General features: G+C 43.5%; 1 protein-coding gene across 1 annotated transcript in view; it reads right to left on the reverse strand.

Annotated features, from left to right (window-relative positions):
- The window catches only part of LPIN3 (lipin 3), an 87,065-nt gene extending 71,864 nt beyond the window's left edge, over positions 1-15,201 (reverse strand). Inside the window, exons 1-2 of the mRNA XM_082272056.1 lie at positions 14,988-15,201; positions 5,021-5,256 (exon numbers count right to left, since the gene is read on the reverse strand). Coding sequence (XP_082128182.1) covers positions 5,021-5,256; positions 14,988-15,012 — 261 coding nt within the window. The 5' untranslated portion in view covers positions 15,013-15,201. The remainder of the gene's footprint in view (positions 1-5,020; positions 5,257-14,987) is intronic.
- Between the last annotated feature and the right edge of the window lie 5,454 nt (positions 15,202-20,655).

Consider the following 20,655-nt stretch of genomic DNA (forward strand, 5'->3'; position numbering starts at 1 on the left):
ACCCTCCTGGAGGAGTCTTGCCTTTCCCGCTAGTACCAGCCGGGCGCCCTTTATGGGCGGTAAAGAAAGGTCCTCGCTTGTTGCGAGGTCCCTTAGCTTTTGCAGCCTGTGGCAAAAAAGTGCTCTTGCCCCCAGTGGCATCCTTAATGATTTCATCTAGGTTGGCCCCAAATAGACGATTCCCCTGAAAAGGGAGATTGGTCAAGGTCTTTTTGGAACCTAGGTCAGCTGACCAGCATTTTAACCACAGCACACGTCTGAGGATCACTGCTAACTTAGATGCATGCCCTAATAAGGGAGTAGTGTCCAAGGCTGCGTCACAGATAAACCGTAGCCCTTGTATGATCTGTTCCATCAAATCAGATGTCTCCTGGGGAATATCTTTTCCCCTAAGATCTTGGCGTACCATTTTCGCCCATTCCGTAAGTGTCTGGGAAACTAGACCAATAACAATTACTGGTCTAAATGCTGACCCTATCAGAGAGAAGATAGTGCGGGACTCTGCCTCTATCTTTCGATCCACCGGATCCTTAAAGGACGAAGTGTCCTCCACTGGAATAACCGTGGCTTTATTCAGCCTGGAAATAGGCGGATCCACGACTGGTGGTACCGTCCATTTCTTAATGATGGATTCCTCAAACGGATAGCGTCTAGCAATACGCTTGGAAATAGTAAAGGTACGTTTAGAATGCTCCCATTCTCCTTTAATCTGATTACCAAAACATTTAGGTACAGGAAAAGCCTTCGCCGTCTTGATGGGCTTATTAGTACCAAAAGGCATCTCTGTTTCAGTTGCCTCTGCCGGTAAAGCCTCAAGTTTTAAGGTTTCCTGCACTGCCACAACTAGTGCGTCCACCAATGCTTCTTCCTGAATTATAGCAAGAGAAGAAGCGTCCTCCTCACTGTCTGAGGGGGCTTTACCTGGGATAACAGCCCTTGCAGAGGAACCTGCAACTGCCGTGACCATCTCTGAATCTGAGTCAGAGGTGTCAGATGGTATAGGGGTAGGCGGGGGTCGCTTCCTTGACCCCCGTCCCTGACAGGCCGCCTCCACCCGAGCCACCATAGACTCCAAAATTGCTGTAAATGACTCTATACTCTGTGCACCGGCGGGTCCCGAGGCCCCCTCGAGGGAAACAGGTGGGGGAATATGTGTGGCAGGGTCCATGATAACTCCAGTTACTTCCTGGATAATATAATTTAAAAGTAAAGAAAAAAACTTTTTTTTTTTTTTTTTTTCTTTTTCTGACCCCCAGCGCCACAAAAAGCCCCTTAGTGTTACCTGCTAGGGATCCCTATCGATCGAGAGAGAGAGAGATAGACCCCCAGGCTCACCACTTGATGCTCAGAGTTAAACTGCAACAGGTTACAGCGCTGTCTTGACAAACAGGAAGTCTTTTGGCTGGCTGCCCAGGAAGAAAGGAGGCGGCTCCGCCCCTCTGCACGCCTTCCGGCGCCTCCCCCAAGCTCCACGAGGTGTAGGATCACCTCAAACATGGCCGCCCCCATGTTGGAGACACGAGGCTACGCCAAAATGGCGGCTCGTGCGATCCAGCAAAAAAAATGGCGGCGGCCTGTACTGAATAGCGGTGTGCTGCAGGGCACACAACACTCTCTCTGCATGGGGATATGGCGTGGTTGGCGGTACCGGCCCTGGCGGACCGCATGGCCGTTCAGGAGGCCTGCTAATAGCTGGAGATCTGATTTGGAAGGCAGTCTACATGTCCGTGGCTTCTGACTGGTAGGTAGCTTATACTTAACCCATAAGATTCCCAGAATGCCACAGATTACATCTTTTAAACATGTATACAATAGATTGTTAGCTCCCAAACCAAGCCTCCTGGCTTTTTGCACACATAAAATCACACTCAAAGTAGGAGGATCTGTGACATGTTATAGGATAGAAAGGACTCTTTCTTACCATACAGAGAGGGGCCCGCGTTCACCACAAAACCCGTCAGGGAAAAAGGGGGAACATACTACTCACCATACCGGAACCAGGCGGGCACCAACTCCTGACAGTACCCCTCTCCACCGGGGCGGGAGGGCTGTCGACCGATACGGACGCCGTGACTCATGGTCTTTGGCGTTTCAGCGAGACGTTTAACTCGCGGGTTCAGTCCTTTTAATGGGACTTTGTCGCGGCCGACCCAGCGCGGAGCTATGGCCTGCACGCGCTCGTAGGCTGAACTGGGGTGACCACCGGATCTCAACATCCAGCCCGTCGCCCAGTTCAGCTTTCTTGCTTGAAGATCTCACAGGAACACTGGAGAAAAAAAGCTGTCTAAAAAATCCTTTAAGAAAAAAATTCTTGCCAGGACCTAAGATCCCAGCAAGGTATCTAGGTCCTTACTCCTAACTAGACAGAAAATAACTGATTTGCTGAGGCAGAGAGAGGGAGGATATACCCTCTGGGACTGCCCCTAGGGTGTGGCCAGAGCTTTTTAATTTCCTGTCTAGTCCTGCTCCTGTGGAGGCAACATAACCCGAAAGTGGTGTATCACCGAGGACTACGTCTGTCAATGAGCGCTAGAGAAATAACAAATATACAAAATGAGTGTGAAAAATTTGACAATGAATTCAAGTGTTTGTTCACCAATGCCGAAGTCTGCCAAGCAAAATAGGTGAGTTGGAAGCTTTGGTGCATGAAGTGAACTATGATTTAATTGGTATTGCTGAATCTTGGCTTCATTCTTGACATGACTGGGCTATTTCTATTCCTGTCTATGTTCTCTTTCGGAAAGACAGGGTAAAACGGGGGGAGGGGGGATCTTGGTGTCTGTCTCTATGTGAGAAGTGCTCTCAAAGCAAGTGTGAAAGAGAGGACCTAGTTGATGGAGAGTGTGATGAGCCTGAAGCATTATGGGTGGAGTTTGTTATAGACCTTCCAGGAGGTGGAGACATAGCTCCTTGCACAGATAGAAAATGCTGCAAGGGCTGTGACTGTAATAATAATGGGGGATTTTAACTACCTTGAAATTGTTCCTGATGACGCGTCGGACGCGAAACAGCCGTAGAGCTATTATCTCAAACGCCTAAGGTCCAGCCATCACTCCATCTTGTAGTGGTGGCTTTTGATGAGAGTCCTTATATTGTTTGATTTTATTGTTTATTTTATATTTTTATGTACACTGTATTGATGTCAGTGCTACAAAAATATATTTTTAATTAAATTTTTAATATCACTTCATACTACTCCATGAGCCTCTTCCTTTTTTATTTTAACCACTTAAGCCCCGGAAGATTTTACCCCCTCCCTGACCAGGGCCTATTTTGTGATTCGGCACTGCGTGACTTTAAGGCTCGGTTTCCACTAGTGCGACTTGCTGTGCGACTTGACACATGTCAAGTCGCACAGCAAGTCAAAAGCCATTGATTTCAATTTGGCCCGTTTCCACTGCCGCGACTTGAGTTGCGGCGACTTCAAAAGTAGTTCATGCACTACTTTTGAGCCGGCTTCAGTGCGACTTCCCTCTATAATGAGGAACAAGTCTCACTGAAAGCCGCAAACAACTTTGGCTACGAAGTCGCGCTAGAAGTAGCACGACTTCGTAGCCGCGGTAGTGGAAACCGAGCCTTACGGACAATTGCGCAGTCGTGCAACGCTGTACCTAAACAAATTTGACGTCCTTTTCTTCCCACAAACAGAGCTTTCTTTTGGTGGTATTTGATCACCTGAGCGATTTTTTGATCATGCGCTATAAACAAAAAAAGCGCGTCAATTTTGCAAAAATAAAATTTTTTACATTTTTTTTATATGAAATTCCCCCAAAAAAAATGTAAAAATCAAAATTTTTTAACATTTTTGGCCAATTTGTTTTATGCTACATATGTTTGGTAAAAAAAAAATCGCAAAAAGCGTATTTTGATTGGTTTGCGCAAAAGTTATCGCGTTTACTAACAAAGGGAAAGATTTTTGTCATTTTTGTTGTTTTTTTTTTTTTAACGCGTAATGGCGGCGATCTGCGATTTTTTTTGCGGTACTGCGACATTGCGGCAGACAGATCGGACCCTTGACATATTTTTGACACTTTTGGGGTTACCAGTGACATTACTACAGTAATCAGTGCTATAAATATGCACTGTTACTGTAAAATTACACTGGCAGTGAAGGGGTTTACTTTTTTTGAGAGGGAGGGGCTATGTGTGTCCCTAGGGGCGTGATTCTAACTGTGATTGGCTGTGGCTTGAGGTGTAGGAACAGTGATCAACGGTCCTACATAGTAGAACCGTATGATCACTATTTCTACACAGGGGGGAATGACAGGCGGCTTGTTTACATTAACCGCCTGCCTTTCTCCCTCTCCACCGACGATCGCGAGTGACCGGCGGACGATCGGGTCCGCCGGTCACACGCGCGGGGGGGTCCGTGACCGTGCGGGAGCGCGCCTCCGGCGGCGTGCGCTTGCTCCTGAGACCCTCACAGGCTAGCGACGTAGTACTACGTCGCTTTGCCTGTGAGGGGCTGACCGCCGCAGTAAATAGTCGTGCGGCGGTCGGCAAGCGGTTAAACTCTCATGTGATGTGTTGAGCCGATAAACCTTTTGGAGATTGTTCCTGGGTCCGTATGTCGCTGAATATCCAGATGTCCATAAATCACGAGGCCTGTTGACTAACACCTTATTGCTGTCCTAAAATTTAGACAGCATCTGGCTCTGGTGAGTTTGAATTTCAATCATTGGTGGTGGACACAGCAACACTTATGAACCCTGTTTTTCATCATTGGCACCGGGATATATTTATAAACTTTATAATATCCTTGGAATGAACATTTATTGTATGAATTATTACAATCCCCTTACTGGGATAATGTGTGTTATTATTGCACTTTAATGTGTATGCAATTCACTAGTTTTTAGCACTGCAACCCCTTTTTTTTATTCTGTATTTTAGTGTATGTATATTTTACACTCCTTTGCTAGCTGCTTATCCGTTTTTATCGTAAGCGCTGATTCACATTTTTTGTTTTCCACATGATTATTTTAGTTAGTGAGGTTTGCATGGTCTTTTTTAGACTTACCGCCATTTCGGCTGATCTCAGTATGCCCAGTTTCCCGAACCGCACATGGAATGGAGACGATCGAAAAGAGCCATCAGGCTGTCGGATCACTATCACATCAATGGAGCCAGACAACGTGGCTGGGTTGACTCCTTTATACAAGTCCCGTACACGGCCCAGTACAGAGCCCGCCAGCTGCCCCACGTAGTTCATCCTCTGAAGAGAGAGGGGTTCATGAAACGTCAGGTTATAGCCTACTGCAAAGAGAAGGGAAACATATGCACTATACTACACATAACATAAGACAGGTATATGACACAGAACTACCTGAATACTAAAAAGAACTAGAAATTACGGTCTTTTGGGTCCCCCACCTATTGTATCATAATAGTACATGATGCAATTGATTTGAGCATCCCTTGTAACAATAAGTGGGCTACCTAGAGTCCAATAAGTTGTGCTACAAGGCATTCTATTTTCTTTAAAGAAAAGAAAGCCAATCTCTCTGTGTGAATGTGACATCCAATTACTGATTAAGATCTTGGGTCTCAGAGCTCCAGCTCCAGCTCCAACAATGCGAGGGATGATGGACAGGTCTCCCGTTGCCTCTTGGTTATAAATCTGCAATCTTTGGCCAGTCTTTAAGATTTTAAATATTTTTTACCACTTTATCTTTTGCTGTATCTTAACCCAAAAACAAAAAGTAATATATTTCAGATTACAAATCCTTAGCTGTAAATTCTGCATTACTTTTCTTTTTCAGATTTTTTCTCATCGTTTTACCTATGATTTCTTCTTCATTGTATCTATGAAATGAGCCATAGTTGTCATACAGGCTAGACTTCAAACATGTCTGCTTTTCTTCACCCCATTTACATGGTGGAAATAGGTGTAGCCTATTGCATTAAGGTGCTCAAACACACATGTTATAGTCTCTAGAATTAATCACAGCTTTCCCCGCCAGGAGAAGACAATAGTTTGGTGGGATAGATTCCCCTGTCATCACTGTCGTAGTTGCAGAAAATAAATTTGCTCCATCTTTAGCCAGTCTAAGTAAAGCCTAGTACCCATGGGCCAAAACATTCGGCCCATGTGTACAGCCTCCGGTACGATTAGTTCTGTCAAAGGCTCATGACCGAAAGAGGTCTGCCGACCGGCTCCCATCCGAAGCCACCCACCTGTCAGAACTAAATAGCAAAGTGGAGGAGAACACTGTACTAACATTGGATTGTTAGTACAGCGGCTCCAAACTGAGCTGGCAGATTTTTTTCATTCAATTGGGTTAACTGAAAAGAAAACTAGTGGTGTGTATGAGGCTTAAGGAAATTCTGAAGACAACCAAGTAGTAGCATTTGCAGAAGGAGGTCAGCAGTTGCAGCCTGCATATACAAGTATCTTAAAGTACAGGTTTCCTTTCAATGGTATATGCCTTTACTATATGGCTACTGTACATCTAAGAATCATTATCCTGTACCATAGGCCTGTGCTTGGGATAAGCACACCCTAATCATCACCCTGGGCAATGCAGATTCCCCCTGCTGAACATTGACCTACATCCCCCCCCCCCCCCCCGTGGCAGCTGAGGCAGGCTATACAGTAGAGAAAGGGACTGGGAGAATCTCTGTCCTCAGTCCCTTTCTCTGCTATTTCACCAAAGCCCCCAATGGGGCTCCTAACAAATTGTAAAAAGAAATTGTAAAAAAAAAAACAAAAAATTGTAAAATAACAAAAAAAAAATATATATATATATATATATATATATATATATATATATATAAAAACTACCGACACCAACCTCTACCCTATTGACACCATTCACTGCTCTACTGACACCGTCCTCTGTCAGTAGGGCAGAGATTGGTGTCAGTAAGGCAGAAGCTAGTGTCAGTAGAGCAGTGGATAGTGTCGCTTGAGCAGTGGATAGTGTCAGTTGAGCAATGGATAGTGTCAGTTGAGCAATGGATAGTGTCAGTTGAGCAATGGATAGTGTCAGTTGAGCAGTGGATAGTGTCAGTTGAACAGTGGACTTTGTCAGTAGAGCAGAGATTGATGTCAGTGGGCCAAAGTCCACTGCCCTACTGACACTGTCCACTGCTCTACTGACTGACACCATCCACTGTCCCACTGACACCAGCTTCTGCCCTACAGACACTGTCAACTGCTCTACTGACATCATTCACTGTACTACTGTGCATGTGTGTATGAGCTTTGGGGAGCACACCCTATTGCAATAGGCTGCGCACACCTATGTCCTGTACAGCCAGTCCTTGGAATCATTAGTGAAGTATTTGTTATAAAATCGCTTTAGTTTTAGGACTGTGATGCCATTCAAGGGGACTGCTGTAAAAGCTTTGGACTCACTCCAGTTCTCTGCCTTCTCTTTTGTTTCAGTGCAGACAATCTTCTTTGGGTTGTCTAAGTAATTTAAAACCTCACATGGTCTGCAGACTTTGTTTTCCAAACCACTGAATATCGATTAGGGAGAAGGCCACAGCCATGATGATAAAAAGCAGGTTACATTACTGAACAGAGCTTGCAGGTGAAAAGACAAGAGGTCTGTAGTGCCAGACAGTTTTTAAACATTTACACACTTAACCATACCGCGTTCCTGTTAGTTGTGTGTAGCTGTTTATTATAACAGAAAACTATGCATACTAAACAGCAAATTAAAACCCTGCTTTCACAAAAAAAAAAAAGAATTAGGGAACATTCAAATCATGTTACTGCAGTAAAGTGTGCTTTACATGCATTGGTGCTCTGTGCTTTACATGAGTTGGTGCACTGTGCTTTACATGTGTTGGTGCAGCGTGTTGCTATTCATTGTGAATGGCAACCCAACACATCTGTGCTTCAGCACACAGAAATGCATGGTAATGCACTACTGCAGTGGTTGTCAACTCCGGTCCTCAAGGCACACTAACAGGTCAGTTTTGCAGGATAACTGAAATACCTCACAGGTGATATAATTTGCTGCTCAGTGATTGCAGTATTCAAGTCTGCATCTCCCCAAGGTAATACTTAAAATCTGGCCTGCTAGTGGGTCCTGAAGACAAGAGTTGACAACCACTGCCTGTTGCATTGCGATGTGCTAGCAAAAGTGGGACAAGTCTGATTTTTGGTCCATTTTAGTGAGTTAGGCAGCATGCTTTAATGCAGTGATGTAACACAACACAACAGCCCTTACTGGTGTGAATAGGCCCTTAACCACTTTACCGCTGCTCACTAGAGCTCTACTGCGGCAAAGTGGCTCGATAACGTCTGGCGACGTAGACCTACGTCGCCAGACATTCCCCTCTCACGGCGGCGTGCGCGTGCCGCCGGAGGCTCGCTCCCGCTGTATTCAGTCACAGCGGGAGTCGGGCCAGGGGAGGAACGGCGGGGATCACCGCCGCTCTGCCCCGATCGTCGGGGAATCGAGTCTGGAGATCTGCCCGCTTGTGTAAACAAAGCGGGCGGATCTCCTAAGTGACAGGCAGGGTCAGATTGCAGGGTTCAGCATAGCTGAACATGTGATCTGTCCTTGTGTCACTCAGTCACCTCCCCCCCACACATGTCAGTAAGCACCAGGCATACATTAACCCCTCCCTCTCCAATAAAATTAACCCCTTCCCTGCCAGTGTCATTTTACAGTAACAGTGCATATTTATAGCACTGATTACTGTAGTAATGTCACTGGTACCCCCAAAAGTGTCAAAAATGTCAGTCAAGGGTCCGATCTGTCCGCCGCAATGTCGCAGTCCCGCAAAAGAAATCGCAGATCGCCGCCATTACTCGTTAAAAAATCCCACCAAAAACGACAGAAATCTTTCCCTTAGTTAGTAAACGCAATAACTTTTGCACAAACCAATCAAAATACGCTTATTGCGATTTTTTTACCGAACATAGGTAGCAGAAAACAAATTGGCCTAAAATGATAAAAAATTTTGATTTTTACATTTTTTTGGGGGGGGGGGGAATTTCATATAAAAAAATGTGAAAAATATTGTTATTTTTTTCAAAATTGTCGCTCTTTTTTTGTTTATAGCGCAAAAAGTAAAAATCGCACAGGTGATCAAATACCACCAAAAGAAAGCTCTATTTATGGGAAAAAAGGACGTACATTTCATTTAGGTATGGCGTTGCATGACCGCGCAATTGTCAGTTAAAGTTGCACAGTGCCGAATCGCAAAAAGTATCTGACTTTGACTTGGTATCAACCTCCCTTTGGATAACCCCTCTGGCAGCCCAAAAACAGGATAGCATCTTCAGAGGCCAGCGGTGGGCTAGTATTTCACCCCAGGGCTGGGTCCATGGCTAAAATAGAGAAAGGATATTGGGCGCCAGTCACTTTTATCTTTTTAAAGTTTTATTGCAGAATGGTTAAAAGAGGTATGGGATTATAAAAAAAAAAAAAATCAAACATACTTACCCACATGGCTACAGCACTGACCCCAGCTAAGGCTGTCCCCTGCCATCTCTAAGACCAAGAACTGAGTGATCAAGCCGCACTGATCATGGTTCTCTGCTCTGCTCCTCCAGTGTTTACTGGAGCACTGGGCTGTGGAGGGGGCGGGAGCAGTTGGCTTAGGCTCTCAGTGGCTCACTGAGAGGCTGAGCTAGCTGCCGGTCCAGGCTTCTGGGCTGATCCCGACCATATTGTCGAGATCTTTTCAGAGCCTGGATTGGTTCTGTGAAGTTGACAGCAGACTTTATCACTCCTGTGATCTATAGAAGAACTACAGCCAAAAAAGCTTAGGCTATACTTCTCCTTTGAGGAGGTGAGGATTAGGGGTACCAGATACCATAGCAGATCACTTAAAGACTTCTCCAGATCCCAATCACTGTCCAGCTTCTCAGTGTTAGACCCATGAAGTCAACCCAGCAACACTGTAAGAACGTTCTTAAATGTCAGTGCATCCTCCAATTGAATCACCAGGCCCATCTGACAGACCAGCCTTCTTTCTGGCTCTCTCCAGCAAAGGGCCTCTCATGGGTCTCCTCCTTGGCACAGCTTCCTCCACTGTAAGATAATAACAAGAGAAGGGCATTGAGGGAAAACCTCTTCCTCAGAGTCAAAATTGCCGCTCTGAGGAAGAGGGTTCTCCCTTGAAACGCGTAAGCCATAACAGGTCTTTTTGGTTGCCATCACACTATCCAGCAGTAGAGAAGTGTTCTGGAGGTGAGTGGTTCCCATTTCCTACATGCATGTACATATCCTATGTTTGTGAGTATATTGTACAACTACAAGCTTCTCACCCGGTGGCACTATTCTCAATGCTATACTCTCTGCTAAATTGCAAAGGATGTTACCATCTCTGTCGGCCGAGTGTTAGAGAGGATGCAGGCTCAGAGCCACACATGCACACATCTGGTGGACTTGCCCCATTATCCGCCCCTTCTGGACCAATGTCCTCTCACTCATTGAAGAAATTCAGGGCTCACCAATTGCTATGGATCCATGGACTGTTCTGTTCCACAACACCAAACTTCACCCTGCTCAGTACCGCAAATCCATCACTCCCCATTTACTTAACGCGGCTAAAGCCCTAATTCCGAAATATTTGAAGCAGTCAGATGCCCCCCCCCCCCCGATATCTCAATGGCTGCGCTCGGTTGATCGTCTATATCACCTGGAGGACATGACCCTGGACTTCCGCGGACATGCATCCCTGGCCTGCAAGATATGGTCATGTTGGCTAACATTTACCCATTCCAGTACATATGCTATGTATATGGTTGATGATTCTCCTTGATTAGATTGTTTAGGCTTGCTTAACACTAAGGGAGCCCCCCCCCTCCCTCCTGCACTTATCGTTACCTTCTACTTTTTTCTTCCTCCTCTTCTCTGCTCTTACCCCTCTGCTTTCCTCGAGTGCCTGGGCTCAAATACCTGGTTTGATGTGCTTCATAATTCCTGAAATGTTGAGTTCCCATGTATATCTACCTGTTGGTTCTACTTGATACTCTTGGATGTTATTTATGTTTGCAACTATGTTAGTGGATTATGTACCTTTCCTTTTTGTCACGGAGGTATCCTCGTGCTTGTATACTTCATATATTTCAATAAAAACATATTAAACAAATATTGTACACTACCCATTTTGATTTTAACAAACTTTCAAGTGGTAATGCACAAGGTCAGTGCGCCCTTCTCTTGTTATTGTCTTACAGTTTTTTTTTTGGATACCCTTGGTCCTGAGGGGGCAGCAAGACCACCTTATCTGTGCCTAAAAAAACACTTAGAACATTCACCTTCCCGCATACCACTTGAGCGCAGGAGAGATACTGTATTTTAAAGCTTCCTCCACACTAGGCAGAAGAGCTTCAAGACCACATCAGCAAATGTTAGGCCCCAAACAGGCTATTGGGCCTAGCACCATCCAGCAGCACCTCCTCCCCCAGCATGCACCAGTGGCATAAACCTCCTACTAGATTGGCTAAAGAAAATATAAATAACTCAAATTATAAATAATTCATAACTTAGGTTTGTTTGTGAAATCTCACACTATGACTGGTGATACCAGTGACATCTACTCATGACAGTGAGAAATTGCAAGCTAACTTAGGCTTAGAGAAAAACCAGGTGAAAAAACTATACATTCAGTCTGAGCTTACTAAAGCCAAGCTAGTAGCAGCATATAAGCCCCTGTTTAGGGCAAGGGGGCTACACTCAGGGCTTTTTTTCATCAGGAACGTGGTGGAACGCAGTTCCGGCACCTCCAGCACTGAATGTATGTAATAGCAAGTGGTGTGGGGTGTGTTGGAGGGTCTCTTGATGCTGGCTGCTGGGGGATCTATTGTCACTGGTAGGGATCTGGTATTGTGTGAGCGTCTATTGTTGCTGTTGGGGGATCTATTGTTGCTGGGGGGTCTTATGTTGTTTGTAGGGCTCTCCTGTTGAGGTAGAGGTCTATTGTTGGCTTATCTATTGATGCTGGTTGCTGGGAGAGTGGTTGTTGCTACTGGAGGGGGGTCTAATGTTGCTGGGGTGGATCTTTTGTTTCTGGGTGAGCTATTTTGCTGCTGTGCGTGGGAGGTGGGTAGGGGGTAGAACCAAGGGACAATGCTCAGAGGTGGGTAGTGGGTGGAGACAATGGGTGACTCAGAAGGGGTGAGTTCCTGCACCTATTCTCCGAGAAAAAAAGCCATGGCTACACTTATATAAGAGCCCACCCACGTTATTGGAGTACTTCACTGTTTCCCCTTGCAATAGGACTGTGTAGCTGTGTGTGAGGAGAGAGGAGTACTGTAACTGGCTGCCACTGCAGCTGCCTGGACTAAACCCTGCCCACTAATCTTAGTTCGGCAAATCCCTCCTCTGCACTTTTTTTTTTAAATATGGCGCCTTTAAGGCTCCAGTACCCAGTAGTGATGTCATGACATTGCTCCAAGAATTGCCGCATTGGTTGTCATTTCAAGAAAGCCGACCAACGGCTCTAAACAATGGTACCGGGGTGACGCCTCTAGCTGCAGGCATCTCCCTGGTACAACCCCCCTAAAACAGATGCCACATATTTATGTTCCGTCTGTGCTAGGGGGTTAAACTACATTAATAGTATTTATATAAACAATTTATTTAACTAATAATGTATTCTCCCACAGCATTTAACAAGCATAGTGGGAAGCTCACATGAAAGGCTCTTTGCTTTCGTGTTGTCTTTCTCTTTTTCAGTCTGCAAAGGAGCAGGGCAAACAGATAGGGGAGGGGGATAAGTCATTGTGTGTGTGTATATTTCACAGCTACTAAGCTCTGTTAAGCCTAGTACACACATTCAATAGAAACCAGCCGACATTCGGCACGTGTGTACTGGAGTCGGTCCGTTCAGCTGGCATTTGTCAAAGGGGCATGACCGAGAAAAGGAGCGTTTTGGTGGGGGGAGCGCCCCCCCCCCCCCATCAGAACACAATAGAACAGCTGGGGATATTGCTGTACTAACATCAGATAGTTAGTACACCGGCTCCTCTTCATCTTTCAGTGTGTGTACAAACTAGTGTGTACAAAGCTTAAGAAACTGGCTTTTTTGTAACTCAGCAGCTATGAATAGACAAGTAAACTAAAGAAAAAGGAGCTCAAAACTCCAATATAAAAGATATATACATAAAGATAAACTATAAATAAATATAAAGATTACAAGGATAATTTAGAAACATTTATATATAAAATTACAACATTATGTTATTATAATATAATATTATTATAATTATATGTATAATAATAATAATAATAATGATAATAATAAATATATATATATATATTTATTTATTAGGGATCGACCGATATATCGAGGGCCGATCTGCACTTTTTCCGATATATCGATATGCACTTTTCCTGATATATCGGAATCGGCCCCGGAGGTTACCGATATTGCTGATATTTTGGGAAAGTGCTTGTACCGAAGTGATGCCTGCAGCTAGAGGCATCACCCCAGTACCGGCGTCCATAGCCGACGGTCGGCTGTCTTGTAATGACAACCGATGCGGCTGAGAAGCTGCTCGGCTGTCATTACAAGGAGCGGGAGGGGACCCCCCCCCTCCCGCCGCTTCCACGGCTCGCCCGGGTCTCCTGTCCCACCCGGGGACCCGGGCAACCAGCCTGCACTGCCGCCGAAGACCAGATCAAAGTTGCATTTGGCTCTGACTGGGTCATGACATCACTTCCGGGTTTTTGCATGGAGACCCGATCAGAGCCAGATGCGGCTTTGATCAGGTCTCCATGAAGATCGGGTCTCCATGCAAAAACCCGGAAGTGATTTCATGAGTGACATCACTTCCGGGGTACTGTCTGGTGCCAGATTAAAAAAAATTACAGTATTCAAAACAGCCAAACTTGGCGTTTTGAATGCTTTTAAGTGTAGAGGAGGGATTTGGGGTCTTTTTGACCCCCAGATCCCTCCACAAAAGTACCTGTTAAAAAAAAAAAAAAAAATTTTTTTTTAAATGTACAAAAAATATCATCCGATACCGATATGCATTGGCCAAAATATCGGTATCAGCAACGAAAAACTGATATTAGTCGATCACTAATATATATATATATATATATATATATATATATATATATATATATATATATATATATATATATATATATATATTATAATTAATAAAGATAAAAATATAAAGATCTTTCTGAAAATAAATTAGTCCTGACCAGAATATTAATAAATTAAAAACAAAAAATACAGAGCACTATTTATTCTCTTGAAATACTACCAACAGTACAGAGGTATAAAAAATAAATGAGTCCTGACCATAATATTAATAAATAAAAAAAAAAAAAATAAGAAAAAATGGCTAGTGTGTACAAAGCTTAAGCTAAAGGCTTTTTTGTAACAGAGCAGCTATGAATAGACAAGTAAACTAAAGAAAAAGGAGTCCAAAACTCCACTTGCTTGCTAGAATATAAAGATATATACATAAAGATAAACTATAAATAAATATGAAGATTATAAGTATAATTTAGAAACATTTATATATAATGACAACATTATATTATAATTATACGTATAATACTAATAATAATAATAATAATAATAAATATTTTTTTATTATATATATATATATATATATATATATATATATATATATACAGTACATAAATATATATATATATATATATATATATATATATATATTATAATTAATAAAGATAAAAATATAAATATCTTTCTGAAAATAAATTAGTCCTGACCATAATATTAATAAATGAAAAAAAAAATACAGAGCAGTATTTTCTCTCTTGAAATACTACCAACAGTACAGAGGTATAAAAAAAACATTACCACAAGCTGTGAAAATCTTTGAGCCAGTGACAATTATATAATGAACACATACGACAAGACATATTCATTGATCTACAATGCTATTATAGCAGAGGGCTTATCTCCTATGCTCGGTGTTCATGTTGCAAGTGGTCAAATTTCATCAGCATCCAAACCAACAAAAGACATCTTCTAGCATCGGACAACAAACAGCCAAAACAGGTTCACATAAGGACTTGTACACTCACAGTTGGTTTGTATAATTCTGTTCATTGAGCCTCTAAACTTTACACCTTCGGGGGAGCAAACCTTTGGCACTCCAAGTGTTTCAGCAATGGTACTCCCAGAATCCTCCGGACCAGGCAGCAGAATGGAGAGATGTGTAGTCTGGAAGCAGTCAAAGAACTCCAGCCTGGCTCTCCCTACTCAGCACATTCAGTAACCTGTTTTCCAGGTGAGCTGTAAGTGACATCCTCATGATTAAATCTAGTTGCGTCATGTTAGCAGCTGAGCAGGTGTGAGGACTGAAATGACAGCCCTCTTTCTACGAACAGTCACACGTGGTGTAACCGGTAATCAGGTGTCTTCCTGGGCTTCATTCCAGCATGTAGAGCAGGAAATGCAGAGGATTCGTCCTTTAGAAGACACAACTGGAAGTTGATATGAAATTTAAGAAGGCTATGCAGCCTCCTGGGCCAGTTGTTCTATTATATGGCTTGGAGACCTCCCGGGAAAAAGCATAACACATCTACAGCACCAGGATTCAATAGGATCACTCCTGTTGTCAATAGGGTCATGCAAATAGCTTTTTTCCATTACAGAGGCCACAACAACAACAACAACATGGTCCCGAGGGAACTGGGCCTCTTTAATATTGCTTTTTTCCTCCGTGTTACAACTAAGTGCTGCCAAGACTTAAAACTATAAGGAAAAACAACACCAAGAAAATTTCAAGTCATAAAGGCTTTCAGACTATGAGCATCTGTAATATTAGAAGTATCTACAGCAGTAGAGGCATTGGCGTCCTGGAAATTTCTGTTGCAGGATAGGAATGGTTGTGGTGGGCATCTGCGGGAAATGGGGGACGAGGATGGCGGGAGGCATTAAATCAGTTGAGTTACAAAATAAAAAAAGTGTATACACTGTTTTAAATGTTGGATAGAGAATGACCCAACAGCTGAGACTTAGCTACACCATTGCAGATAACTGCCTGGGGTATAGTGTGGCTTTTCAAGATCCCTCCCTCCCCTTATACACGCACAAAGATGCCCATTTACGGGGGATGGACCTGAACACAAATGGTTGCAAAAATATGAAAACGGTTTATGCAAAATAGAAATGAATATAAAGTTACTCAATGTGCTGAAAACACTCGTGCCACCTGTGAAGAAATCGTGGATATGATCCTCTCAGTAATCAGATTCCCATGTGCACTATCCAGCTGTGGCTCTTGTGAGTAAAATTCAAGCACCTTAAAGACTCCTCCACCAATGTGCCACAAACCACTCCCAATGGTTAAACTCTTGCCAGAGATCATAGCCCCCCATTCTCATGGTATGCACTTTAAGTTAACCGTAGTGTCACAGACCACCAGGCAAGATGGATGTTGAATAATCGCAGAGTCTCCTCTTGCACAAAAATCCCCAGTGATCATATATAATAAAGAGAAAATCTCCACTAATAACATTTTAAACTATGAGCTTTATTGTACATGGTGAACCTTCGCCTATTGCACTTATATGTTTAACTTTAAAAAAGCACATTAGTGTAATTACAGAACAGATGTGGAGCGTTCATGGGGTCCTTACCACCTCCACGCTGGTTACCGGACCTCTGAAACAGTCCTCCATTCCTTCGCCAAACAATCCGGAAAGGCCATGTAGCCACGCCCCGACGTTTCGTCACTTCCGACTTCTACTGGGGGGTCTGACCAGGCTGAATATGGCTTGCTAGGCCATTTCATGCGGCCCTTGCACCTCTCCTGCAGCTTCTACCCCCTCTCATCTCTGACTGAACCTTGTCTTAGCAGTCAGCCGCAAAGAGGAGGACAGGACTCCTTCAGCAGATCCTGAACTTTTCCATGGAGCCACAAAGAGGCTTGTCCCTGCCATACCCGTTTCAGCAGTGGGCAGCAGACTGGAGGACAGAACTCCTCCTACAGATCCTGAGCCTCTCTGTGTAGCCGCAGCACCCCTCGTCTCTGCCTCCTCCCCTCCCGTCCCAGCATTCAGCAGACCCTGGCAGCTGACTCCAGATCTCCTCTGGTCCTCCTCTAGACCCTTCACTTTCAGCTTTCCAGCAGCAGTACAAGGTAAGGGGGACGCACTGTGATGTATGGAAGGGTGGGGGACTCTTGGCTTTGGATTCTGGGGGACTCTTGACATCAGATATAAAGAGGGGTGGGGTGCTCTGGACATCTAGTCTTATAGATACAACTGGTCCATAATGCTGATGTGGCCCACAATGAAATTGAGTTTGACACCCCTTTTCAAACTGCTACTTTTGGTGAACAACTTAAGCCGAGTACACACCAAGTGTTTTTTGTTTTAAAAAAAAAAAAACAACTGACAGCTCTGGTTGGAAGCATTGTACTAACAATCCAATGTTAGTACAGCGATCTCCCCTGTTGTTCTATTGTGTTCAGACAGGGGGCCCCCCCGCCAGAAGACTCCATTCAGTGCTCTCAGCAATTGGCTGAGAGCGCTGATCGGGAAGCCAGTCGGTTGCCTGTTTTCCAGTATGCTCATTATTCTGTATTCTCAGACCGGCTGCCATACACACGAGCCGATAAAAACTGGCTGACATTCGGCCCGTACTAGGATTTCACTTGTAAAAGGAAGTTCTAAAATAAACTTACTAGAAGGACCAACAAGTAATCCAACTATGTTACAGGAAGGGGGGGGGGGGGACCCTGAAAAATAAAGGACTGCTGTTTTAATGTTTTTGACAGACTGCATTATATACTGTATGTAATTTCTTTATTTTGCCTTTAGTACAGCTCTAAAGGATAAATTCCTATTTGGGAACATGTTACATTTTCCACCAATTTTTAAGGGTTGAATATGTAACATGTTTCTAATTCTGCAGCCGCTGCCCGATCCCTGCACTCCCTGTAACAATACGGGGAGAAGTTCCTCGTACTAGCTGCCACTTTCTGAAATCAGCGCCAGTGTTGCCAACCTATCAGATTGAGATTTACTGACACAACACCCAAAATTTACTGGCACAGCCAAGTTTTACTTGCATTTCCAAAAGTTACAAAATTACAGTTTTAAGTGCAAATTTCAGTATTTAGGCTACAAACAAGTACAATATGCAATTGATAATGTGATTTAAAGTGGGTATTAAAGCAAAAAAATGTATTTTTAATATATTTTTTAATATGTATTTATAGTATTTAGCTTAGGGACAAGACACTGTAGCAGGCACTCGAATGGTCTTATCCGCCTCTGGTTCCAAGCCAAACATCACTGCCATATTTTTTTACTGGCAACCTTTTCCTGTCACTGGCATTTACTGACAGGGTAAAAAAATGGGATTTTTGACTTACCGTAAAATCAATTTCTCTGATGTTCATTGATGGACACAGATTCTGATTCTTCTTCTTCTAACAATTGGGTTATACTGCCCCCTACAGGAGTAGGACACTAGGCAGGAAAAAGCTTGACTATGCCTATGAGCAGTGCCAGGGGGTATACTCCCTCTCTCAGCTATAGGCACTAAATTTTGTTACAAGCAGTGTCAGAAGAAAGCCAACTCCACAGAGGGGTGGGTGCTGTATCTATCAATGGGATTTTACGGTAAGTCAAAAATCACATTTTCTCTTTCGTCCCGATTCTTCTTAACTATTTGGACGTATTTTTTACTTTCTGCAATAAAACATACCCAATAATACTTCATCGATTTAGGTCAATATGTATTCTGCTACATATTTTTGGTAAAAAAAAAATCCCAATAAGCGTATATTCGTTTGTAGAAAGAAATAAGTTTCCGCGCTATAGATATCTAACGGATGTGAGAAGGTTGCAGTATATTCCTTTGTGCAAAAGTTATAGGGTCTACAAACTATGGGATAATTTTTATTTACTAGTAATGGAGGCGATCAGTGACTTATAGCGGGACTGTGATATTTCGGCGGACAAATCAGACCTCTAACTGACACTTTTTGGGGACCAGTGACACTAATACAGTGACCAGTGCTAAAAAATATGCACTGTAACTGTACAAATGACACTGGCTAAGTGGTTTACATCAGGGGCAGGCAAAGGGTTAAATGTGTGCCTAGGGAGTGTTTACTGTGTGGGAGGTGCTTGTATTATGTGAAGGCAGAGATCCATGTTCCTGCTTAACAGAAACACAGGATTTTTACCTCCCCTTTTTAAAGAGCGGCGATATGCCTTGTTTACATAGGCAGACTGCCATTCTGCTTCTCTCCCGAATAATCGCAGGATTCGCTGTTGGGCTCCAGCTGCGTCCAATCACAGCAGCAGCAGGTCGCCAGCAGCGCGCGTGCGCGCCCCAGAACTGGGAGTGTAGGATGACGCACAGGTACATGATTCTGCGTAGAGGAGTCGCCGCCCCACAGTAAATGTACGTAGAGCGGTCGGCAACAGTTTAACCACTTTAAGACCGAAAGGATTTGCCCCCTTAATGACCAGGCCCTATTTTGCGATTCGGCACTGCGTTACTTTAACGGACAATTGCGCGGTCATGCAATGTTGTACCCAAATAAAATTGATGTCCCTTTTTTCCCACAAATAGAGCTTTCATTTGATGGTATTTGATCAATTGTGCAATTTTTATTTTTTGTGCTATAAACAAAAAAAGAGCGACAATTTTGAAAAAAAAAAACAATATTTTTACATTCTGCTATATAACATTCTCAAAAAAAAATTAAAAATCAAATTTTTTAACATTTTAGGCCAATTTGTTTTCTGCTACATATTTTTGTTAAAAAAAAAATTGCAATAAGCGTATTTTGATTGGTTTGCGCAAAAGTTATCGCGTCTACTAACTACAGGAAAGATTGATGTCATTTTTATTATTATTTTATTTTTTTTACTAGTAATGGCAGCGATCTGCGATTTTTTTGTGGGACTGCGACATTGAGGCGGACAGATCGGACCCCTAACTGACAAAAATATGTAGCAGTATACAAATTGGCCTAAACTGTTAAACAAAAATTGATTTTAGCTGATTGGCTACAATTAGGAATCAACCGATTATCGGCAAAGCCGATATATCGAGGGCCGATATGCACTCCCCGATATATCGGAATTGGCCCCGGAGGTTACCGATATTTCGGGAAAGTGCTTGTGCCAGAGTAATGCCTGCAGCTAGAGGCATCACCCCGGTACCGGTGTCCATAGCCGACGGTCAGTTGTCTTGTAATCACAACCAATGAGAAGCCGCTAGGCTGCCATTACAAGGAGCTGGAGGGGACGTCCCCCCTTCCCGCCGCCTTCCGCGACTCACCCGGGTCTCCCATCCCACCGGGAGACCCGGGCAACCAGCCTGCATGGCCACCAAAGACCAGATCAAAGCCGCATTCTGCTCTGATCGGGTCTCCATACAAAAACCCGGAAGTGTGATATCATGACATCACTTCTGGATACTCGGCGCCAGATTTAAAAAAAATGACAGCATTGAATGCTTTAAAGTGCAGAGGAGGGGTTTGGGGTCTTTTAGACCCCCAGATCCCTCCACAAGAGTACCTGTCAAGAAAAAAATAAAAAAATATATATTTTTTTAAATGTACAAAAATATTGCCGCATACTGATATGCAATGGCCAAATTATCGGTATCGGCAAGGAAATAATAAATGGCCGCGGCCAATTTTTTCTAAATTTCGGTGTGTCTGCTTTATTTATTATATATTTTATGTGTTTGTATGTTTCTAGTCCGTTTTAAATATTT

The sequence above is a fragment of the Pelophylax lessonae genome (genome assembly GCF_965119305.1).
Source record: "Pelophylax lessonae genome assembly, chromosome: 11".
NCBI lineage: Eukaryota > Metazoa > Chordata > Amphibia > Anura > Ranidae > Pelophylax > Pelophylax lessonae.